The sequence below is a fragment of the Berghia stephanieae genome, chromosome 1, assembly GCF_034508935.2.
Source record: "Berghia stephanieae isolate SIO BIC M18660-M18661 chromosome 1, UCSD_Bste_1.3, whole genome shotgun sequence".
In the NCBI taxonomy this organism is placed as follows: domain Eukaryota; kingdom Metazoa; phylum Mollusca; class Gastropoda; order Nudibranchia; family Aeolidiidae; genus Berghia; species Berghia stephanieae.
This window is the reverse complement of record NC_088360.1, coordinates 85,729,010-85,754,418: the sequence shown is the minus strand read 5'-3', so window position 1 is coordinate 85,754,418 and position 25,409 is coordinate 85,729,010. Positions and strand designations below refer to the sequence as shown.

General features: G+C 36.0%; 2 protein-coding genes across 5 annotated transcripts in view; one reads left to right on the top strand and one right to left on the bottom strand.

Annotated features, from left to right (window-relative positions):
• LOC144959914 (WD repeat and HMG-box DNA-binding protein 1-like) overlaps positions 1-9,224 on the bottom strand; it is a 47,542-nt gene extending 38,318 nt beyond the window's left edge. Inside the window, exons 1-5 of one of the 4 annotated variants that reach the window (XM_078892780.1) lie at positions 9,148-9,224; positions 5,325-5,436; positions 4,907-5,058; positions 1,809-1,920; positions 683-780 (exon numbers count right to left, since the gene is read on the bottom strand). In XM_078892780.1, the coding sequence (XP_078748906.1) occupies positions 683-780; positions 1,809-1,920; positions 4,907-5,058; positions 5,325-5,357 (395 nt within the window). In that variant the 5' untranslated portion in view covers positions 5,358-5,436; positions 9,148-9,224. Of the gene's footprint in view, positions 1-682; positions 781-1,808; positions 1,921-4,906; positions 5,059-5,324; positions 5,437-6,920; positions 7,285-9,147 lie in introns of those variants that run through there. The other 3 variants (XM_078892789.1, XM_078892765.1, XM_078892772.1) reach the window with 3 other exon arrangements.
• Positions 9,225-9,245: 21 nt separating this feature from the next.
• LOC144959940 (uncharacterized) lies at positions 9,246-20,099 on the top strand. The gene is made up of 2 exons (XM_078892812.1): positions 9,246-9,406; positions 12,534-20,099. The coding sequence occupies exons 1-2, from the start codon at positions 9,397-9,399 to the stop codon at positions 14,135-14,137; spliced, it is 1,614 nt and encodes a 537-aa protein (XP_078748938.1). The 5' UTR covers positions 9,246-9,396; the 3' UTR covers positions 14,138-20,099.
• Positions 20,100-25,409: the final 5,310 nt, after the last annotated feature.

Genomic DNA, 25,409 nt, shown 5'->3' with positions numbered 1-25,409 from the left:
ATCATCGCTCATATGAGAAATAAGGTCTCAATCTTCCCCTGCATTCCAGTTGTAATGTATTTATTAATTATGGTTGTTCAAGTTACATTATTTACTAATTAATAATATGACGACTCGCAATTGTAATCGTTGTGACTGATTCTACTATGTTCAACAATTTTTAATAAAAAGTAACATCTTCCAGTTGTGACTACAAAATGTAAAGTTGGTGTTTGAGACTGGTCTATATCGAAAACTAATTGTATCAATCACCATCAAATGAAAACATTATACCAATGATACAAGATTCAAGATGCATATTTACTGCAAAGTACTTTCCATCAGATCTTATAGATCAAGCTACCCAATCACTGCTGGATGGACATAGAGGTACAAAGTCTTGACCACAATCAACCAGTCCCTTTGTTTGTGAAGTGAGTGCTCAACCAACTGAGCAATGAAGACCCTCATTATACCGTACAGGTGAGGCTAATTGTGTATATCCCAGGTGAGGCTAATTGTATATATCCCAGGTGAGGCTAATTGTGTATATCCCAGGTGAGGCTAATTGTGTATATCCCACATGAATCTTTGTCTTCTTTTGCAACCACATTTCTTAAATTTTTGTTACATAACATATCAATATCAATTTTGCCTACTACGTGAGGAACTTTACTCAATAAGTGGTGATGGAGATACCTACTTAGAATGGTTGCACGGGGTTAGCAATGCAGTAGACATCTCTGTAGTCCCATCAATCATATTCCATACCTTCACTGTTCCATCACAACTGGATGAAGCCTTTGTGGAAATAGGTAAGAAAAAATTAATCTATGTTTCTGATGAATGTAATAAGCCCTTACAACAGTATTGAATCATTTGATCACATCTGAGTAAATAAATAACAAACTATGAATTAAAAACAGAGACAGCCAAACAATAAATACATTATTTTAAAAATTTAATTAAAAAAAAAAAAATAGAAAGAGAAAACAAACAAATCAATGGCAATGGCAATTAATACAATGGTAACTGTCTAATAACTCATATTGTAACAGCCAACTTTGAGTAATATAGTTAAATAGTCCACTATTCTTGCATTACAGAATTTTCTATCTCCAAATCATCCCTCCAATATCCCACTTCTTTATATTATACATATAATCTGCTGTTTTTCAATGAGTACACATCAAAGCAAAATAATTTTCATAAAATTTTCTTGAGAATATATTTTGGTTAAGAGACACACAACGGACATATTGCTCTACAAGTACAAGACACCCTTAAATGATTTTAGGGGCCTCGGTGGACTGTTTTGCATATGCCAGACCCATAGTATTTGACTGAGGCAAATCATGAATATACTTTGGATTTGATCCCTTCAGTGTATTACACATAATAATATAATTGATAGCCCAGAAAGTCACACTGATTTGGTATCAAATGGTCAGGGAGAAAAATGGGTGCACATGCAATCTTAACTAATTGGTTTACCCTTCAACATGAAGGGAAAAAAAAAAAAAAAGAAAAGAAAAATACATCTTTTTAAAAACAACCCAAAAAACAAAACAAAACAAAACAAGTTGATTTCTATGCTGCTAAAAACATAGGAGATAAATCGAATTCAGAAATTTATGGACAAAACTTTAATTTTTCCGGGTATTATTCTCTCCCACAGTGCTTTGTATAATATTCTACTTTGACTAATAACCCAGTAAAGTGTCATTTAAGAGGCCAACTTTTAGGCAATGACCAGAATATCAATAAGATTTTGAGACAAGTCATAAGAAAGATTAATTCTCAATCCTAAATGATTTTACGAAACGTACAACATATTCTCCTGCGGGATCCATTGCTACACTCAGAATTGGTGCTTTGTGTTCAGTGTAGATGTAGTTACATTCATTGTCCTCCAAGGAAAGCACCTTGATCTTAAATTCACTGGTTGGGTTAAAGAATTAATAACTATTAATAATTCAAAATCAGTATCTTAAATCTTTGAAAAAATTGTGCAAATCAATTTTCATTATACAACTGCTTTACTTGTAGAATTAAATTAAATTTAAAAGGCAAAGTTTTTATTTGTAATATTACTGATTTAATAATGTGTTTCTTTCATAATATAAAACCAACCTTTTAAGGGTTGGCAAGCTTAAGCTATAACATGCCATTGCCTGGTCCCAAGCCCAGGGTGAGAAATTGGGGAGGGCTGTGCGTTGGACCAACAACCAATCATGTAAAAACATCATGCTATAGAAAAGCCAAGAACTAAAAGACATCATATTTCGGGCAAGCCAGATTCAACTTAAATGCTGAATAGAGATGAAAGCCGAAAGGAAGTTTCTATTCCGACAATGTCGTTGAGCAAGCCCAAGCAGGAGGTGAGAGTGGGTGCCTGGAATGCTCGGACGTTATATGAAACTGTAAAAACTGCTCATATTTTAAAGTGAATGGAAAGGTGTAGAATTTGCATCCTTGGAATAAGTGAAATGAGGTGGACAGATTCAGGCACCATAACTCGGGTGCACAGATGGTCAACATCAAGAGGGAGTTGTAGGTGGAACTGTGTTTCAGCACAAGAATATACACAAGCTGACCTGGATCTCACCCGATGGAAAAACAAGAAATCAGAACCAGAAATGGAGGAGTTCCATGAAAGATGTCAAAGCTATTCGAGGGCAGATGCAAGCAGCAACCACTTCCTACTACTTTGCGGCTTATAGTTGAAGCTGAAAAGAACACAGAAAAAAGAAAATGAACAACTATTTGACACAGGTAAGCTGAGAGACGCTACTGTGAGGAACGAATCCAGCATTAATCTATACAACAAATACCAAATCCTGGACAGTATAACTGCAGATGATACCAATGACCTTTGCAGCAATGTATTGGACACTAGCAAATCAGTTTTGGGATACAAAAGAAAAAAAGGAAAGAATGTATTTCTGACAACACATGGCAACTCATTGAGGAAAGAAAGATGGCAAAACTTGCTATGCTGAGAGGGAATGAAGACGATAGAATAGCAGCCTCTGATAGGTACAGAGAGAAAAACAAGAAAGTTAAAAAGTATGCTCTCAAAGATAAGAGACAATACATGGACAGCCTAGCTGTAGAGGTGCAAGACGCAGCACAAAGAGGAGACACTCACAATGTGTATAGAATAACGAAGACACTCACTGGAGGATTTAGCACAAAGACCACGTCTGTGAGGGACAAAACTTGGAAAATGTTCACAAATACAGAAGATCAGCAGAAGAGATGAGCAGAGCACTTCAACGATATACTGAACAGACCCGATCCAGAGGAGACAATAATAGAAGACATGGGATTCTCCATTGAAATGAAACATAGCCACATCACCTGCCAAGAAATAGAGACAGCCATCAAAAAGACAAAAGGGAACAGGGTGCCTGGCAAAGATAGAATTACTGCAGATATGTTGAAGGCAGATCCAAGAACGAGAGCCAAGCTCTTTGAAAAATTGTTCAATAAAGTATGGGAAGAAGAGAGAGTTCCTGATGCACGGAAAAGGGGTGTCATTGTGAAACTACCCAAGAGAGGTGACCTTTCGGAATGTGGAAATTGAAGAGGGATCAATTCACTCTCCGTCCCTGTAAAAATTTTGCAGAGTCCTCTTACAAAATCTGAAACACGGCATTGACAGAACTCTCTGGGAGGAACAGACAGGTTTCAGGAGTGGAAGAGAATGCACTGACCAGATCTTTGTCTTGAGAAAAATTGTCGAACAATCAATAGAGTGGAATTCTTCCTTGTATGTGAATTATAAAAATTTTCAGAAGGCTTTTGACAGTATTCATTATCTATGACTTTGGAAAACACTACAGCTTATAGATTCCCAAGAAATTCATAGCATACTGAAGAATATGTACAAAGACGACCAGTGCTCTGACGCCATGACGGACAACAAAGTGAATGGTTTCGTGTACAGGCAGGAGTAATCTCACCTGCAATCTTTCTTGTTATTGATTGGGGACAGTGACCAATGGCCATGCAAGACGACTTGTTTGGGGATTGACGACGAGACTTGAAGATTGAGCCTGCACATTTGTCATATTCCCAGAGGGACATCCAAGAAAAAACAACAAGAGTGGATGAGATAACAAAAAGTGTAGGCCTTTAAATCCACCCAGGCAAAACAAAAGTCATGAAAGTAAAGACAAAAGAGCAAACAAATGATCAAATCCAAGGCACAGATCTGGAAGAGGTGGAACACTTCAAATACCTGGGAGTTACATCTTGGCTGATGGCAACATTGAAAAAGAAGTTAGTACTAGAATCGGACTTGCAGCTTGCATTTTTAATGGGCTCAGGAATATTTGGAAATCAACATCCTTGCATATCAACACCAAAATAATGATCTAACAATCCAACATCCACTCTGTTCTATATGCAGCAAAAACTCGGAGAATGAACAAGAAGATAGAGAGTTGCCACAGTGAGTTTGAACGAAGCTGCCTCTGCAAAATCCTGAAACAGCGTCAAGCACAGACCATGGAAATGGCTGGGTCATGTTCTCCGAATGAAAAAGTCCACACTGCCTTACATAGCACTAAAATTATCCTCACCGGGAAAGAAAAAGAGAGGTAGACCATTGGGCATCTGGAGGACAGTTGAAGAGGAGACGATAAGAGGCTGGAAAGACATGGGTTGAGCTGAGCTGGCTGGCCCAGGACAGAGATGCCTGGAGGAACTTTGTTGGCACCTTATGTTCCACCAAAGAACCAAGAGGATAAGTAAGCTAGCTTAACCGATGCAATTCTCATGATCTATAGTTGTATTTGCTATAAACACAGAATTCAATCATAATAATAAATTACAAAATTTCAATACAATAATAATTGAACTAACTCTTCTGAAGAAACTCAATGATCTAAATAAACAAATGCTAAATGTCACAACTCACTCTGAACCTGCCACCAAGGCCTTGCCATCTTTGCTAAAGTCAAAGTGGCGACAAGGTGCTGAAAATCGAGTGGCAATACCATCATTCAAACCTTCGGGAAAGGTACTGATTTGAATAGAGTTACCACCAGTTGCAGTATACAGATGACCATCCTACAAATAAGAAGAGCAAAGAGATATTTCGCTATGTGAGGCATAACATTTCATGAAAAAATCAATAGTCCACTAAACATTTAAAAACAGCACTAAAAAGAGCAAAGGGCATTTAAAAACATGCACTTCATCAAAATTCCATTGCATCAATAATACATCTCGTACATGTGTTTGCTTTTTTTTTTTTACTTGTTATTGTTGCTGTCAATTCAACGTTGTCTACTTTTATCTTTTTCTTTTTAAATAAAAACATTTCTACTGCTCACCTGATGGCCAAGTGCATATATTTCCACTCCCATTTTTATGGATGTTGTATCTGTGTCATCAGGTCCTTCCCATATGCATACTTCAGCATTCTTGCCACCAGTTATGACATAGCTATTTATTTTTTCAACAAATAAAAAGAAAAAAAAACCCCAAATGATTCCAATATGGTAAAGAACAGGCTTTATATATTATATTTTGATCTAATCAACTATAATAAAATATAGGGCCAAAAACTGAGTCGAGAGTCAATAGTGAGATAATTCAATTTCCTTTGCTAGGCCATCGGTTACAAAATTATGAAGAGAGTTTTCACTGGTGTTGCGTTTAGTGCGTTTGTCTTGTTCAATTACAGGTATAGAAATGGAATGAAAATTCCCACTGCGCGTGCTTGATAAAAAGTCAAAGCCAGCACATTGCATTGTGGATTACAGCCTATTATTTTGGTGTGTAATTTATTGAATTCTGTAAATAATGTTGTTTTTTTTTATGTCCTGATTTTGTTTGGACATGCGTTGTGGTGTTTACAAAGCTTTACCTTTAGACCAGACCACAGTTACTCCGACTTTTGTTACTTTTGAAGAGTTTTAACTCTTTTCTTTTTAATTTCTAACTGGACTTCCAACTGATCCATGATTTTGTCTTTCTTGTCAAATATAGCGGAACTTGACTACCTGTTGATAGTTACTATAATTGTTACTTTTATTTGCATCAATTCTATATGTAATTATCAATATTTAAAATATATTGAAAAGACAAAACAAACTATACTGCCATGGAAGACTATTTAGACAGTCCAATAATCTGTTGATTGCACATATGCGCATTGGAATTTGAGTCCAAATAGCCAAGGGAGACTATTCAGACTCGAGTCAGAATAGCCGCAGCCATAAAAAATAATATCAATGATGATAATAATTAGCGTAATAATAATAATATATGGTAACCGAATAAAGATTATAAATAAATAAATAGTAAAAAGTTAATGAAATTAAAAAAAGAAAAGGAAGAAGGAGGAAAAGAAGAGAAATATATAAACGGGAGGCCTTCCGAAAGCTCCTACATCCCCAGTATTAATGTTCTTGTAGGGGTTTGGGAGGGGGGAAACTTTTTTAAATAATGTTTTAGTAGGGGGTTTGGGAGGGGGGAGACTTTTAAAAATAATTTAGAAAGTTTCCCCCCTCCCAAACCCCCTACAAGAACATTTATACTGGGGATGTAGGAGCTTTCGGAAGACCTCCGATATAAACATTAATTTTAAAAAATAATAAAAATCAAATAAATAGGCCTATATAATATTAATATATTATAAAAATTGAGGGGAAAACGTTCCTCCATTGTCTTTAAAGAAAAAATTTATGTCTAAATTAGTGAAGGCGAAGGAACACCGTTGTCTTCCTTCGCCTTAGCTCCGTCTCACTCAGATTAGTTTGCAAGGCAGAGATGTGATACAAGGTCGCCAAAAATCCCCTTGGCCTCTTAGGCTTAGGTCGGTAAAGTTCGGGTGCGTCTTTGTAGGCTTATACTTATAATGTTAATTTATGAATGATTGAGATTGACTTGTCAACTCCATAAAGTTTCTTCTTGTATTTCCTCACTTTTATTACTATCATCAGCTCTGCAATCTACATCTGCCTGTGGACCACACCCATTCTTCACTGACATAAAATTATGTTCATCAATGTCAATAATCCTGAGCCTGAACAAACTTACGTCCCACTCTTGTCATAACATACTTCTGTATGACCCTCGCCATGACAAAATTTTAGAGGCTTCATGATCAATCTGATTTTTTTTTTAAATCTAAAATATATATCTATAAAACCCAAACACTAAGCTATGACCACCATAGGTTCTTAGTAGATGAGAGATTTGTTCAAGTTAGGAATAAGAACTTTTGTTTGTATTTCCAGATTTCCGAATCCAACTTTTATCGCGCCATAAAATAACTTCCGGTGCATTAAAGAACGAAAATATTTCGCACTACTACTACTACTACTACTACTACTACTACTACTACTACTACTGCTACTACTACTACTACTACTATAATAATAATAATAATAATAATAATAATAATAATAATAATAAGAATAATAATAATAATAATAATAATAATGATGATGATAATAATAATAATTAGAAGAAGTGGAACAAGAAGGAGGAGGAGAAGATCCCTTAATGCCTCTTTTTTGGTTGCTGGATCTGAGTACGATCGAGTAAAAGTTCTTTGTAATAAAGCTTTGTTTTATCGGAAGTTTAGCAAGAAATTGTTCCTCAAATGGTTCACGCATCATTTGACTAGTGCTTTTATGGCCTCATAATTTGAAAGGACACTTGATCAATTTGATCATTTTAATCTTGTCTATTTTTCTTGCATTACTGTAACTATGTAACCTTGACCCCCACGAAAACTACTTATCTTATCTTATCTTACTAAAGGCTTAATAGGAATTATCCTTTAAATGTCCTATACAATAGTTTATAATTACAGAATCTCATATCGATTGCATTGTATCGTTCACAGATAGTTTTACACAACTTTGAATGTCAGGAAAAATGTATCAATACGGTAATGTAAAATCGAAATGAATCATAAATATACAAAGTTCATAGTACAATGATATATTAATGACAAAAATAATAATGAAAGCAACAACGATAATAAGCATACTCTCTGATAAATTATGAATTTCCATTGTTTCAGATGTCATGAATTTTACTGGTCAACATTTACAAACCAGTCTAAAAAATCAAGAAATTGATTGAAACAATTACATTCACATGACAATTTAAAGTTTAAAAGATAAATAAATAAATGGATAAATAAATAAAGAAGCAAACAAACAAATAAATGAATAAAAATTAATAAGATCAAATTAAATTTAAAAATTAATCAATTACTCAATTTATTATTATTATTATTATTATTATTATTATTATTATTATTATTATTATTATTATTATTATTATTATTATTATTATTATTATTATTATTATTATCATCATTATTATTATTATTATTATTATTATTATTATTATTATTATTATTATTATATTATTATTATTATTATTATTATTATTATTACTATTATTATTATCATTACAATTATTATAATTATTATTTTTTAAAAACATTGGTAAAATAGGACAAAACATATTAGTCGTACTTAAATATCAGAGACTTTAACTCCCTGTCAACTAAGATTTTAAACTGATTCAAAGAACATGCATGTTTTGTGTTAAAACAGAGACTATTCCATGTTTTCACTAGACTATACGTATTATAAATCTGTCTTATTTTGGTCTGAAATCTTGGAATATAGATAGTTCGAAGATGACGTCACTCAGGTCTTTGTTATTGTTTTTTGCCATCCGCGTTAATGAGTTATGCTCACTGAACTGTATTAACCTGACTATAAACGTTCATGCATACACACAGTTTTGTGTGTTGGGCCGTTATACTTCCGGATGGCAATGTTATGAGCTTCTTAGCCAAGCGCATACTATCTATATATTACTGAAGCCACATTAGCCAGTATCCAAGCGAAAAGAGCTCGATGGCCAGTATCAATCAAGTCTCACTTTTTTTTTTAAATTAGTTAAATGCAGCAATTTTGTTTTATCGATTTATAGTCAGAGATTCAGTCTCTCTACCTTACTTTTTTTTTCTTTGTTTTAATTTTTTTTTTTTAAATGTTTAGTTTAGTTCTCATCATACAATGGTCTGAAATAAAATAAGTTAAATTTCAGCTTAAATTAAAAAAAAAAACTAAGAAAAAAAAGATGTGATTGTAATATCTAAAATTATCAGGTAGTGTTTACTCAGTACAGAATCCCGAGAAAGAGGAGCGTTAGCTCTCCTCTTTCTAGGCAGAATCCTAAAGAATCATAATAAAGATGACGTCATGATATTGACACTCGACACTCCCACGCATCATTCTTCTCTTCCTTCCGTTCTTCGTGAGAACGGGAATCAGAAATCGGCCTTCTCGGAAACGCAACAATGATGTATTTATTATCTAGTTAGAATTAACTAAACATAAACAAAGACACGAAAATTGACATCTAAAAATGTCATCTGGTAAGTGGTAGAAATAGAACTTTGAAACGGTAGATAATGGAATAAATGATAAAATAAAAAATGTTTAATGGAGAGACTCATCAAAGTCAAAAGACGACTGCTGCTGGGCTGGGGTCGTGCAAAATCTAGATATCTTAATATCTACCTGTTATTTATTTTCAAGGCTTCTAGTCTATTAAAAACAAACAACCCGTAGCTTACTCCTTATACTGGCGCTGATATAACCTAAATGTGTTGCGAGCGCCGTAAAACCCTTAAAAACAAAACAACTGTGTCACACTCCAGGAGCTTGAGGCGGCGGAGGTATATGACATTTGCACAAAAAATTGAAAATGCATGGTTTGGCCAATGCCCGTTGTTCACGAGGCCTCACTCTAATTTGTGCCAGTACCAGTGGGGGATGGCAAGGCTATGATGACCTATTAGGAGTAGGATTAGAAGAGAGGTATGAGAGAAATAAATGAGGTGTCATAAATAAAAGGGATAAAGTCAAGGTACTGGATTCGTTGGTAAAGGCAAAGGCGTCTGCATGCTGAGTGTGTAAGTCTATTCAATCAACATAACAATGGGACGCTGGTTTTGTCTTCAATAGTACACATAAAGGGGAACATTATTCCACCTGTTATTGAATGAAACAAGACTTAACGCGACGCCTCATTATAATCGGACTTCACCAAAACAACCCACGTTCACTTACCCCCCACCCCCCTCCCTCACATTATTCTTCATTTATTCTTTATAAAATACCCAACATGGAAATCTCGAAAACAGAAATTTCGAACAAAAAGTCCCGATCCCCAACTTGTTTGAGATTTTCATGTTGCACTGTATATACATATATATTATCATATATATATACTATATATATATATATATACAGTAGAATTACCTTAAACCGAAATTTTGGGGACCTTCTAAACCATTTCGGTTTTAATACATTTTGGTAGGAAGTTCCCGTTTTGCGATGTTTTTCAAGGGTGGTAACTTTAAGGAATTTGCTCATTTAGACTAATCGTATCATCGGTTGTTTCCACTTAAATAAAGTTATTGAATAAATGCCGTCTTGGTAACCATTTTTTTTTTTTGGTGTGTGGTTTAAAAATATTTTTGGGGGTTTTGCTTTTCCTTTCAAAATTGTTGAAAGGGTTGAGTTCGGGATGCCATGTTTTTTACCTCAGTCTTGCTCAACTTTTTTTTCATCGACTCCACATAGTATTTTGATTGTAAACCTCAACATGCGAGCACAGTGCTTTCTTTTAGTAAAATGTAAAGCTAAAATAAGATCGAAAGTTCTTGTGTGATAATTGATAATGAATGATGCGCAGCAACTCAGAGGTGAAGTGAAATGAAAATGAAAAGGCGTGTCAATGCTAAGCTGTCAACTACACACCCCTCTTTTGTTGAAAATCCATTAGGTTCAAAGGCCTAATTACATAGAAATCACCCCCCCCCCCCCCTTTTCACACACATTTAAACAAAGTGGAAATTAAATGGCATGTCAATGGTAAGTTTAATACACAACCCCCTTATTGTCGTATTGAAAATCCAGTCAGTTCCAAAGCATCAACACGAACGAGAACATCTCGCCTGCGTGATTCTACACCCCCACCTCCCTCTCTTTCCTCCCTTTTCGCCTGCCAGTCACACGTTGTCTTCTTTTTCCAGTCTGTGTGATTGTGGTGTTGGCCAAGCCCAAGTGCAGTGATTGAAGTGTTTGCCTACCCCTCAACCCCGCCCCACCCCTCACCCTCATCTTATACTTACACTCTTTGTTGCCAGGTATTATTACGTGTGGCCACCTTCCCAAATTTTTGAAGAAAAATAGAGAGAGAATAAGGGAAGGTGCTCTCAAGTTGTTTCGGTTTGAAGAAAGTCCTGCTTAGAAGTAATTTGGTTCATCGGAAGAATTAATACAAAGATAATGAAGAAACTCGCACAATTTATTAAATTTTTTGCGGTTCATGGTATTTTTCGGTTTAGCTTCTTTCGGTTTAAAGCAATTTTACTCTCTCTCTCTCTCTCTCTCTCTCTCTCTCTCTCTCTCTCTCTCTCTCTCTCCTCTCTCTCCTCTCTCTCTCTCCTCTCTCTCTTCTTCTTTCTCTCTCTATCTCTTATTATATATAATATAAATTATATATAAAAAATATTTATGATGTTGGTGGGTACTCGTAGGTACGTAAGTGCTCGATAATGATGGTTAGAGCTAATATAAAATATAAATTGTCACTCAGAGTGCACGAAAGCCACAGAAACGTACGTCTTGGCCATATATAATGTGAGTGACAATTTATATTTTATAAGTGCTCGATAATGATGGTTAGAGCTAATATAAAATATAAATTGTCACTCAGAGTGCACGAAAGCCACAGAAACGTACGTCTTGGCCATATATAATGTGAGGACAATTATATTTTATAATATAATATATGTATATATAACAGCAATAAAACACAACAAACCAAACTCATGTAACACACATCTGACGATGGCTGAAAAGGCCTGAAACATATGATGTAGACTGACTCCAACATTGTGGTAAATATTAAAATTATATATAATATATATATGCAAATTTTCACCCACATTTTTGTGGCCGAGACGACTCGTTTCTGTGTTTTTTACACTTCTTCAGTCGGCGTAATCCATTGTAATTACAATTATTACGCCGACTGAAGTGTAAAAAACACAGAAACGAGTCGTCTCGGCCACAAAAATGTGAGTGAAAATTTGCATTATATATTAGCTCTAACCACCATTATCGAGCACTTTCGTACCTACAAGTACCCACCACACTCATTAAAAAAAAAAAAAAAAAAAGAAAAAAAAAAAATATATATATATATATATATATATATAAATAAATGTGTGTGTGTTTGTGTTTATGTATGTATGTATTTGCTACCGGAGTGCCTAAGTCACATTCTAAATTGGCTAATACCACTTTGTGCTTCCTAAAATGTGCCATCCAATACCGCTTTATTTTTCACTTTGAGAACCTTAAGAAAATGAATTTTTGACTGTCTGTAAAGATTTTGAGAGGATATTTTGGTGAGGTATTTTCTACTTCAAGATTATTAAAATGCCAACTTATTATAATTTATACGATTTATCATTTTTTATTTCACAGGGAATGACTCAAGCCAAGAGGATGAAATAGAAACGAAAAATGATTCAGTTTATGAACTAAATTCTCCACAGTTTCATTCTAATCGAAGAAGACGTGTAACGTCAACTCAACCCAATGTATACACTCCTCTTTCATTGACCTCAAGACGCACAGAATCTCAAATAAATGCTTCAAATGCTGAGGATGCAAATCTCTCAAATACAAGTAAGACTGAAAATAAATTCAATGGAGGACTCTTAAAACAAAACAATTCATCCCGAAATGCTCCCGTTAAAAATCAACGTTCATCTGTTCGGCCATTTTTCTGTTGTGGGAGTGAATTATCCCTTGTCAGTTTAGTTGAAGGGATTGATCTGAAAGATGAACACCAATCAAACAATAGTAAACTTCAAAGCATTGAGTGTTATAGCTCTTCAGATGATGATGCCTTTGAGCTTTCCCCTATGAGAAAAAAGTGCAATACTTTAAGTGCCGGAGACATGTCTCGGCATTCCACTTTTCGCAGGAAGAAAAAGGAAAAACATGTGAAGAAGAAAAAATTTTGGAGTTTGCGCTTACACAGTAGATGGAGTCCAAGGTGGAGATCAAGGAGATCTCAGCGTTCTAAAAGTTCACGTGATTTTTCTCAGCAAAGTATTGCATCAGGATGTTCAAGTTCTTGCAACGGAGGAGGGCCTTCAGGTTTCAATGGTCAGGCGCCAAATGTCCGTTCCATTTCAACTGCTACTTCACCCAATCAATTTCTAGGGTTGTTTAATTTCTTTCCTGCTGAAAATATAGCTGAAGCAGCTCGACAAAGACGGACAGAGGAAGTGGCCTTGGGCATTGAATTTCATGCACAGGCTATATCCAGGGCATTTCGCTCCAATGTAGACGTATCCGGTTCAATGATGGACATCTTGCGTTTCAGAAGTCGTCTCAGCTCCACAAATTCTGACATTCTTCAGTCTTCAGAATCCCCTATTGAGGATATCCTAATGAATAACTTGTTCTCTCAAGTGCAAAATTCAAGGGGCAGTGTTGATTCATGGAGAGGTCTTGGACCTCAAGTTCATACTCAAATTGATTATGTTCATTTCCTTGTACCTGATCTTGCGAAAATTACATCTTGTTCATACTATTGGGGTGTGATGGATAGATATGAGGCAGAACGTTTATTGGAAAACAAACCTCCAGGAACATTCTTGTTGAGAGACAGTGCACAGGAAGACTTTCTTTTTTCAGTTAGTTTTAGACGATACAACAGATCTCTCCATGCCCGAATTGAGCAATGGAATCATAGATTTAGTTTTGATGCTCATGACCCAAATGTGTTTTCAGCTTCTACAGTTTGTGAGTTGGTGGAACACTATAAGGATCCCAGTTTATGTATGTTTTTTGAGCCTATGCTCACCAGACCTCTCCACAGAACCTTTCCTTTCTCACTCCAGCACATGAGCCGTACAGTTATATGTGATAGGATTGCTTACGATGATATCCAAACTTTGCCAATTCCAAACAGTTTTAAAAAGTTTTTGCAAACGTACCATTATAAAAAGAAGATAAGAGTGAGAAGGTTTGATATTCCTGAAATGGCATCAGCTGATTCTCGGGTAGTACCTTAGGATGAAAAAATCCTGCAAATCCAGTCATCCTCCCCAGAAAGGAGTGATATATTGAGAAATTGCACACGGTTTTGAATATAAATGAACAGCAAAATAATATACATATTGTACAGACATAGTGGTGTTTGCTGCTTAAGACAATGCTATATATTGCAATGCTTATTGTCCACCCATACCCCATGGAATCAGACTCCCATTTCATTATGTTGTCATAGTAATATAGTCTGTGTTATGCCTATGTTTTGCTGTGTGAATAGTCTGATAATATATTTTGCTGCCAGAAGTCAGGTGCTAAAGCTTATTAATGTTGAGTTGTGTAATTGTTGCTAAATTTAATGCTTTTTAGCCTATTGACTTATGAAAGAATTTTGTACATTTGACCAAATACATTTCTACTCAGTGCATTAGATGGCTGAGGACTGTCTTCTCTTTACTACTAAATCTCTTGTCCACCACTTCATGATGATCAGTAGGCTCGACTATTCACTCACGGATGCACACTGACACTCATTCCTCTCACGTCCCTATACAGCACAGAACACAATGATAATGAAAATAAAACAAAAGAACAGAAATCAATTACTAATTTAGCAGGGTACCCTTACCTTTATGATATATATACTAATAATTAGTTGTTAAATCCCGGATGACTGATGAATGCGTAAAATTTCCATTAAACGTAATAAAACTGATAAATAAAGGTCACACTCAAAGTATAATATTAAAAATAAAAAATTCAAGACTATGATAACAGTTCACAGATTTCAATTTAATTAAATACCAAATTTGTACAAAACCACAATGGGTTATGTATAAGCCATCCTCACCAGAGCCAACACAACAATATTTGAGTATTATATCCACTCATAATCGGCGACTCAGTCAGGATCCAAAATCAAGTTGGCCCCCACCCCACCAAGTAGGACAAAACCGGTATAGTTGTTGAGGTCTGCCAGTTTGGCCAATGCGTGGTGAGAGTGGATGATTCTGGAAGGGTGACTTTGCGAAACAGGAGATTCCTTCGGAAGTACTCACCAGTCATTCCCCTTACCCATGTCATGATATTGCCTGGTATGCTTACTACCAGCCTCAATCCATGCGCCCCTATAAGTAGGTACAACAAATGTTTACGTGTTTAAAGTATTCCAGGGAAATTAGTAGTCTAAATTGATTTCAGATGGTAGAAGCATAAAATTATTTAATAATTCTCTCCAAGGAGCTTTGTTATATAACTGTTGTGCGTAACCCACCTTAGGTTGTTGGTTTACGATCCAATCTTGTTAGGATCAGTTTTCCTGGAATAAAAGGTCTAAAGGATTACCATTTCCGTCCAATGTCAGAATCAAGGAAACCATCGGTCCGTTGTCATAAATAATGGTATTTGGTTCTAACAAACTTTATTATAAACCAATGACCATCATATCTGGAATGGTTAAACAAAAGGGAAGTAATAAGTATGACTGGAATCAATGGTGAAACAAAAGGAAAGTAATAAAGAGTAACTTGGAATAATGGTATAATGCTCTAGTCTCTACATGCATTGTCATGTTGTGCCTTGGCTTCGAGCACCCCAGAAACATTATACTGCTTGGCCAACACCTTTACTGACACTTTGTCCTCTATTACTGTCCTTCTCAACCTTTACTGGGTGTGTCAGGTTTCTTGAGAAGGCTTCACCTTGGCCGTGGGCCTCTACATACTTTTCGAGGTACTCCACCACTTCATCTACTGTTTTAGGCCTCCACTCTTTAATGAATAACAGCAAATCTTTGCCACATACTGCCATCAACTGCTCCTTTATCATAAGGTGTCTGTTCCTTTTATTTTATCTTTGCCGGAAAGCTCTACCCATTTGTCCAGGTATGACTCAATCCTGGTTTTGAATTGGCCAATCCTTTCTCTGTGCTCGTATCTACTTGTCCGAAAACAGTGCTTGTGTCAGGATATGATATTTAGGTGATCTCAACTAAGTACACTGATAGTGTGCTCTTGGAATCTCCATCTGTTCCCTATTTGAACTAATTTCCCTTTGTCTTCCTTTTTTTTTGGGTACTTTGCTTGTAATTCTAGAACTTTTTTTACTATCCCAATTTTTCCTTTGTATTGGCGCTGATATGACCTAAATGTGTTGCTAGCGTCGTCAAACCCTTAAAAACAAAAATAACAAACAATTAAGTATTGTAAAGCACATTGTGCTTGACAGTTATGTGTTTTATAAATTTTTACTTATTTCTCTAAATTTTTGGTTGGTTTTAAGACAAGTGTGCCATTTTGCAATAGTTCAAGGTTTTGACAAAGTTACTTGGACACCGCAATTTTAAATAGGCGAAAGTGGACATCTCTCCCAAGTAGGACAGGTCACTTGCTGTGTCTTCTATCCCCCTATATCTGTTTCCTGAGTTTGCTTTCTGTCTTTGACTTGGAATGGGATTGCTTGGTTTTGTTGTGGGCCTGGTCGGAGTCCTTGGCTGAGAGGGAAATGGTCAAATGGATAGTTATAGTTTTGGGAGATGGTATATTTTTCCTTATAAATCATCTCTCTGTTATGTAGGGCTGTTACATTTATTTTTGTATTAGATATATACTGGTTTGTAAACAGTTAAATGTGTTCCTCTTAGTGGGGAACTGGATGAGACTTTAAGGTGATCTCAAACTAAGCACACTGATACTGTGCTCTTGGAATCTACATGTTTCCTATTTGAGCCAATTTTCCCTTTGTATTACTTTTCTAGTGTGATTTTAGTTGTACAGTGCAACACGAAAATAAAATCTTGAACGCACTAATCTGGAATGTCTCAATTCCTTGTTTTAATCCCTCTATGTTCATAGTACTGGCAACATGAAAATCTTGAACTCTATCAGAGGCAAACACGAAAATCTTGAACAAATTGGACCCCCCACTTTCGTGTTATTTGATTAAATTATACTACCTATGCTTATTTTGAACGGAAATGAAAACTGCCTTCACTCTTCATGGGCGTTAATTGTGTTAATATGTTTTCACATGCGTATGTGGAGCATGTGTGTGTATGTGTGAGTGGAGGGAGGGGGTGTGCGAAGTATGGATGCTCGGATTCGTTGACAACTTTCAGATCTCGCTTTAAGTTTTGTCTTATTACGTTGTAAGTTGCTATACTATTATCATTTTTTGTTGATAAATTCACATCATTAGAATGAGACGTTAGTGAAACCCATCCCCCTTCTGACATTCTTCATTAAAATACTCAATGCGGAAAACTCAAAAACCTTGAATAGATAGGCCTGGTCCCAACTTGCTTGAGATTTACGTGCTGCACTAAAATGACCTAAATATGTAACAAGTGCCATAAAACCCTAAAAGACAAAAACAAAAAAAAGTGGACATTTGAGTTTTGAAAAATTATGGGTATAGCATAGTTGTCATTTAATCATCCTTTTATTATCTTTGTTATGAAATCCTAAGTTGTTCAATGGACAAAGTAAAATATCTTATGCTTGATGGTGCAATTATGACTTGTAAACATTTTACTCATGTAGATTAAAAAAATTTTTTTTCAGAAATCCGGGCTGGTGATCTAATAATGTTACATATATAATAATATATATAATGTCATATTTATTTCATTGAATTTTTATGCTAAGTAGTTGTCACAATGATATGTAAAGCATATCTTATAAATGATGTTTAGGGATGTAGACTATGATAGATGTGGCTTGGGTGTCTGGGGTATAGGCCTCAGATTCACCCGTGTATTGACAATTATTAAATAATTAAAGTAAAACATTGAATTAATAAGTTAAATACCACTTATTGATGCTCAGGCTTATGTTAAATTTTATACTGTCGTAGAGTTTGTACTGGTTTCTATTATCATTGAGACCAGGCCCACTGTATGAAATGCCGTAGAGTTCAGCACATGGAAATTCAATAGGTACTTTTGTTCACCATAGGGTACAAATTCCTCTCTATAGGCCTGGAAAGATTTTTGGCCACATTTAATTGTTGGCTTCGTTCAGCTGGAATATTGTGGTATTGTTTTCCCATTATAGTTAAAGCATCTTGTTGGCAATGGGATGCCAGGTGAATTACAGCTGGGAGTCTGGGTGTAGCCATCGTTATGTTATAGCCTGATACTGAAATCCAAAAGGACTGGCAGTTTGACGTCATTACTTGGTTTTTGCACCGCCGATTGAGTTGTCGTTAGTAGTGCTCATGGAAACAAGTTATTTCATTGGTTGAACTATTGAATACAACTCACGATTTGTTTTCTTTTGTGGCAAAAGACTGGCATTTTGATTTTGATGTCATTTTTTGGTCAGTGTCAGGCCATAACTTTACGAAGGCCATGGTCTGGGTATACCTCAGGATTACAATTATACAATATTAGCTGGCTCTAGTTAACTAGCGGTAGAAGCACAAATTATAATAAAATGTGTTTCATGATAAAATTAAGCTTTCAAAACAATACCCAATTACAACATTAAGTGACCATACACATTTTAGAGAATGCTTATATTCTTATGATAAAAGAGAACAATGCAGTCTGGGTTCACATTATAATAAAGGTAGCAGGGAAGAGGTGGTTAGAGGTTTTATTTCTTATCAGCACTGCCATGTTTTTGCCATATGTGCATAGTACCTATATATAATAATATACGATGGACTTTGCCTCAAGGTTTACACTCCGTTTCATCATTTAAGACTGTGATTCTTTATTGTAAGCAAGATACTCGCATGAGTTTACAAATCAGATTCTGGGTGGGGATCCTGACCTCCTATAGTGGGCAGGGAGGTACATGCTGTGTCTTCTATCCCCCCAACCCATTTTCCAATTGTTTCCTGTCGTTGTCTTGGAATGAGATTACTTGGTTTTGTCCTGGCCCTGGCCGGAGTTCCTTGGCTGGGAGGGAAACAGTCAAATGTATAGTTATAGATTTGGGATTGGGAGATGATATTTTATTTTTTTTCCCTTGTAAATCATCTCTCTGTTATGCATTGTATTATGTTTAGTTTACATATTGTATTATATGATTTGTAAATATTTGAGTGTATTCCTCTTAGTTGGGACCTGTGCTTGTGTCTGGATGAGACTTCTAGGTGATCTCAAACTAAGTACTTTGACGGTGTGCTCTTGGAATCTACATCTGTTCCCTATTTGAACCAATTCCCCTTTGTCTCACCTTTTCTTTTTTGCTGTAATTGTAATTTTAGAACTTTTTACTTTCCCATTTTCTTCCTTTTTACTGGCGCTGATATAACCTAAATGTGTTGCAAGCGCGGTAAAACCCTTTAAAACAAAAACAAATCAGATTGTCTATTGGGAGATTGACTTTCCCATTGAGTTCCGATCATTGTGTGAAGCAAAAATAGAAGAAGAAAAAAAAGAAGAAAGAAAGTCCACACATAAAAGACTATAACCATATCTTGAAAATTATCCTTTTAAAAAAAATAAGACCTTGTGAGCTCCCATAGTGGGCAGGGAGGTACACACTGTGTCTTCTATCCCCTTATATCATTTTTCCAACATGCTTTCTGTCCTTGTCTTGGAATGAGGTTACTTGGTTTTGTCCTGGCCCTGGTTGGAGTCCTGGCTGGGAGGGAAACAGTCAAATGCATAGTTATTGTTTTGGGAGATGATATTTTTTTCCTTGTAAATCATCTCTCTGTTATGTATTATTATATTTGTCATTTTTAATGTATAGTGTAAGCATTTGAGTGTGTTCCTCTTTGTTGGATTTTGTGCTTGTGTCCAGATGAGACTTATAGGTGATCTCAAACTAAGTACATTGGTGGTAAGCTCTTGGAATCTACATCTGATCCCTATTTGTTCCTAGTTCCCCTTTGTCTTACTTTTTCTTGGGTGCTTTAATTGTAATTCTAGAACCTTTTACTATCCCATTTTCTTCCTTTTTACTGGCGCTGATATGACCTTAATGTGTTGCAAGCGCCGTAAAACCCTTAAAAACAAAAAAAAAAAAACAAGACCTTGTGAGATTGTTGAGTTTTATTCACTCACATAAATCAGTGAATCCCAACCATAGGATCAAAATAGTTATTATCCTGTGACATGTCCTCATAATTGTGCTATCTGCATAGAACAAAAGCAATGGAACAGTAACCAGTGATAAATACAATTTTCTTATACTGACCATATTATTTTAATTGTACAGTAAAGGCCGTTCTTCCAGCTAAGAACTAGTCGGCTTATTTTTTTAAAAATTCAGTATGTATATGAATAACATGTGAAAATATCAAATCCCTTTTAGATGGGGGAACATTGGCCTTCTCGGTTGGTCGATCCTTATCTACTTGTATCCACCCCCCACACCCTACCCTCTTCTTCGCATGTAATTTGTTTTGGGTGAGGTCCCATGGTGGGAGGAGAGGTAACTTTTGATGCGTCTTCTATCCCCTTATATCTGCTTTCTATTTCCATGTTGCTCTCTATCTTTGTTCTTGGTTGAAATTGCTCAGTTTTTTCTTGGTCTTGGCAGGGATCCTTAGCTGAGAGTGAAGCAGTTAAATGTATAATCCTTTATTTTTTTTAGAGATATTTCTTTTCCTTTTACTGGCTTGGTGGGGTTCCTGACCTCCCACAGTAGGCAGGGAGGTACTTACTGTCTCCTTTATCCCCCTATATCTGTTTTCCAACTTGCTTTGTGTCTTTGTCTTGGAATGAGATTACATGGTTTTGACCTGGCCCTGGCTGGGGGAGTCCTAGGCTGAGGGGGGAAACAGATGTATAATATTAGTTTTGAGAGATGATATTTTTTCATCTCTCTGTTATGCACTTTTATAGTTTGTGTTTTGAATATAATATTGTGTAAGCCATTGACTGTATTTCTCTTAGTGGTATCATGTTCTTGTATCTAGATGAAGATGGGACTTTAGGTGATCTCGAATAAAGTACATCGATAGTTAATATTTGGAATCTACATCCCTTTGCCTTACTTTTTCTTTGATACTTTTAACTTCAGATCTGCAATTTTTCCTCTACCTTGACGCTGTAATGACCCCAAGCATCATTTAACATGTAAAAACAAATACAAACCTCCCTCTTACTCTCCTTCCATGTGGTTTTTCTGTTCTTGTCAAATGACCCCCTCGCTGTGACCGTACCATCCCAATCAAAAGACTAAAACGAAATAAAATCAAGCAGTGGTTTTATGTTATCGGAGTCTGACAGTATTTATCTCAACCATGCAGTCACGTACAGGATCCATACATGGAGAGCTGGGTGGGGTTCCTGACCTCCCATAGTGGGCAGGGAGGCACTTGCTGTGTCTCTTCTATCCCCTTATATCTGTGGCGACTTTCGACGGACAGTCAGTGTTCGTGGGGACACCCAAAGCAGTCCATGTAACACATTCTCTTGGAATGTAACTTGGGACCGACGTGCACTGACACTGACTTAAGAACCAGCAGCCCCGAGGCTATAAAATGGATCCAGCACTGGTGTGAATCAATATGATGTCAAAGGATAATACTAATACAGGGTGGGGTTCCTGACTTCCCATAGTGGGTAGGGAGGCTTTTACTGTATTTTGTCCCCCTATGCTTATCTGTTTTCCAACATGCTCTCTGTCTTTGTCTTGGATTGAGATTACTTGGTTTTGTCCTGGCCCTGGCCGGATACTGGGTGGGGTTCTACCACCAATAGTGGGCAAGGAGGTACTTATTGTGTTTTCTATCCCCCTATATGTTTTCCAACTTGCTTTCTGTCTTTGTCTTGGAATGAGATTACTTGGTTTTATCCTGGCCCTGGCTGACTGAGAGGGAAACAGTCAAATGTAAAGTTAGTTTTGGGAGATACTTTTTTTCCTTGTAAATCATCTCTTTGTCATGTACTGTTATTTTGTTTTATACTTAACATATGATTTGTAAACATTTGAGTGTATTCTTCTTAGTGGGGACTTGTTGTGGTGTCTGGATGAGACTTTTAGGTCTGGGTGGGGATCCTGACCTCCCATAGCGGGCAGGGAGGTACATACTGTGTCTTCTATCCCCTTATATCTGTTTTCCAACATGCTTTCTGTCTTTGTCTTGGAATGGGATTACTTGGTTTTGTCCTGGCCCTGGCCGGACTCCTGGCTGGGAGGGAAACAGTCAAATGCATAGTTAGTGTTTTGGGAGATGATATTTTTTTCCTTGTAAATCATCTCTCTGTTATGTAATATTATATTTGTTATTTTAAATGTATAATGTAAGCATTTGAGTGTATTCCTCTTTGTTGGATTTTGTGCTTGTGTCCGGATGAGACTTATAGGTGATCTCAAACTAAGTACATTGGTGGTATGATCTTGGATTCTACATCTGATCCCTATTTGTTCCCAGTTCCCCTTTGTCTTACTTTCTCTTGGTTGCTTTAATTGTAATTCTAGAACTTTTTACTATCCCATTTTCTTCTTTTTTACTGGCGCTGATATAACCTAAATGTGTTGCAAGCGCCGTAAAACCCTTAAAAACAAACAAAAACAAGACTTTTAGGTGATCTCAAACTATGTACACTGATAGTGTGCTCTTGGAATCTACATCTGTTTGCTATTTGAACCTTTTCCCCTTGGATTACTTTTTCCTCAAGTCCCTTTAATTGTACATCTAGAATGTTTTTACTAACCAATTTTCTTCCTTTTTACTGGCGCTGATATGACCTAAATGTGTTGCAAGCGCCGTAAAACTCTTAACTCACTCAACCCTAACACCGACTATATCCGTAGTATGCCCGGAGTTACTTTTAACCCATGCCTATTTATCACATTTTTCGGAGACAAATTATTGGCGTGGTATCAAAGCTAATGTTCTTAATGTTTACATGTTCATGGTAGAATAAAAATTTATATGTACATACTCATTTTTAATACATTTTTGTCCAATTTTGAAAAGATACAAAAGTCCCTAGGATTGAGTGAGTTAAAAACAAACAAAAAACTGGCCGGATACCCTGGCTGGGAGGGAAACAGTTGAATGAATACATATCGTTTTGGGAGATAATATTTTTTATCTTTTGAATCATCTCTGTTATGCACTGTATTATTTTTTGTTTTACATAGACAGTCTATATGATTTGTAAACATTTGAGTGTGTTCCTCTTGGCGGGGACCTGTGCTTGTATTTGGGTGAGGTGATCTCAAACTAAGTACATTGATAGTGTGCTCTTGGAATCTTCATCTGTTTTCTTTTTGAAACATTCCTCTTTGTCTTATTTTTTGTGATTTCAATTGTAAATCTAAAATATTTTTTTTACTATCTCATTTTCTTCCTTTTTATTTTTACTGGGCTGAAATGACCTAAATGTGTTGCAAGCACGATAAAACCCTTAAAAACAAACAAAAATAATTAATATTATGATATTCTTTTGCTAAAGACCTGCATTTATCAACTCAGACCTATATGGAATCAACAAATCTGTCAATAAAAAACAAATTTAGAATAATATATACAACAACGCTAACGTAAAAACAATAGTCTTTCTGGATGGCTCAGAAACATGGACAGTGACCAATACTTTGTAAAAAACTTCAAAACCTTCACAAACAGTCAAACAGATGTCTTTGAAACATACTCGATATCAGATGGCCTGCGAAAATCAGTAATAAAGACTTGTGATTACAAGCCGGACGAGAGGAAATTAGCAACCAAATCTCAACAAGAAAATGGAAATGGGTTGGTCACAATTTCAGAAAAAATGATTGTTTTGCTTAAAGGAAAACTGTTATGAGATTGATTTCTTTTGTGCTTTTTTCTTTTGATATGATTTTTTTCAAAATCTGTCATGGCAGTTTTTTGTTTGTTTGTTTTTTGCATCACTTGCAATTTAAAAATTTTTTTAAAGCGTGTTCACCAGAAAAAAAATGGATAGAAAGTAAAAGATAATTAATTGGGAATAGCTTCCGTTAGCTATGTTGTTTCCTTTTTTGTTTTTGGAAGGGAATTTTTTCACAGTAATGAGGGAAATAATTGCAAATCAATTTTTTTACAGTAATGTTATTATCGAAAAGAGATCTATAATCACCACAACCTGCTGTATTGTAATGGATTGCTTATTTTCTGATCAGACGATAAAGAGGCGGGGCCTTTGTGTTATTAGTTATTAGTAAAGTGCGATTGACCCAGGGACTCTGATTGGTGATCACCAGGTGGGATTGAACCAGAAACCATTTGAGATTGCCATCCGTGTAGATTATACCCAGGATAATGGGTGGTCAATAGTAGAGGGGAAGAAACTTGAGACCCAAGGATGTGGACAATAGTGGGGAATCACCACAGCGACCACGAACACCGTCATCACCACGACGACCACTACAGCAACTGCTGCCACCATTTTCACTATACAAACCAACATCATCACCATTATACCATCATCAATACCGCGACCACTAGCACCATATTTGAAACAGCGAGGACAGTGATAAAGACAATGACTTCACCAACAACATCAACCACTAGAACAGACAGGGCAGCCAATACAACAACAACGGAGAAGACGGCATTCAGGTCGATCAAAATCAAACAAAATACATCCATCTAAATTTCAACTTTTTGAATGCAAGATCGGTCGTGAACAAAGCAGCTCTTATCCGGAACTTGATTATCAATAACCGCTGTTACTGTGACTCTTTCTATTAAGGAGTTCTGGTTGACTGGCGACCCTGACAATGAACTTTTGCCCAAGGGTTACACTGCTATTAATAAAAGTAGAACCTTGGGACGGGGAGGTGGTATAATTAACATTTTTAATGACAAACTCTGAGTACAGCCAGTCGGCAGAAAGGATGATTCAAGTCTTTTGAACATCTTGAAGTTCTACTTCAAAGTTCACAAAATCACTTACAGCCTACTTTCTGTCTTTCGTCCACCACCATCACACAAAAATAATGCCACTGAATCCACTTTTTTTTTTGGAGGAATTTGAAAACCATCTACAACAAATCAACACAGAAAATGGTAAAATTCTTATTTTCTCAGCGATTTTAATTTTCATATGGATGACAGCAACAACGTCCACACACATTTATCAACTACTTAATTCTTTCAGACTATCCCATAAAATTCAAGACCCAACCCACAATGCCAGCCATATTTTAGATCTCGTTATAGCAGAGAGAAAGAGCCTTGATAAAATCAACATCTCCATAAATGACTGTCCCTTCTCTGATCACAAACTCATCTCTTTTAAAATGGAAACAAAATTGATACCAACATCAAATCGGAATACCTGCAGAAAAAACAAAGATTTAGATATCAAGCATTTTTCCCCAATCAATTTTAGAATCGAAACTTCTGCAGAAAATT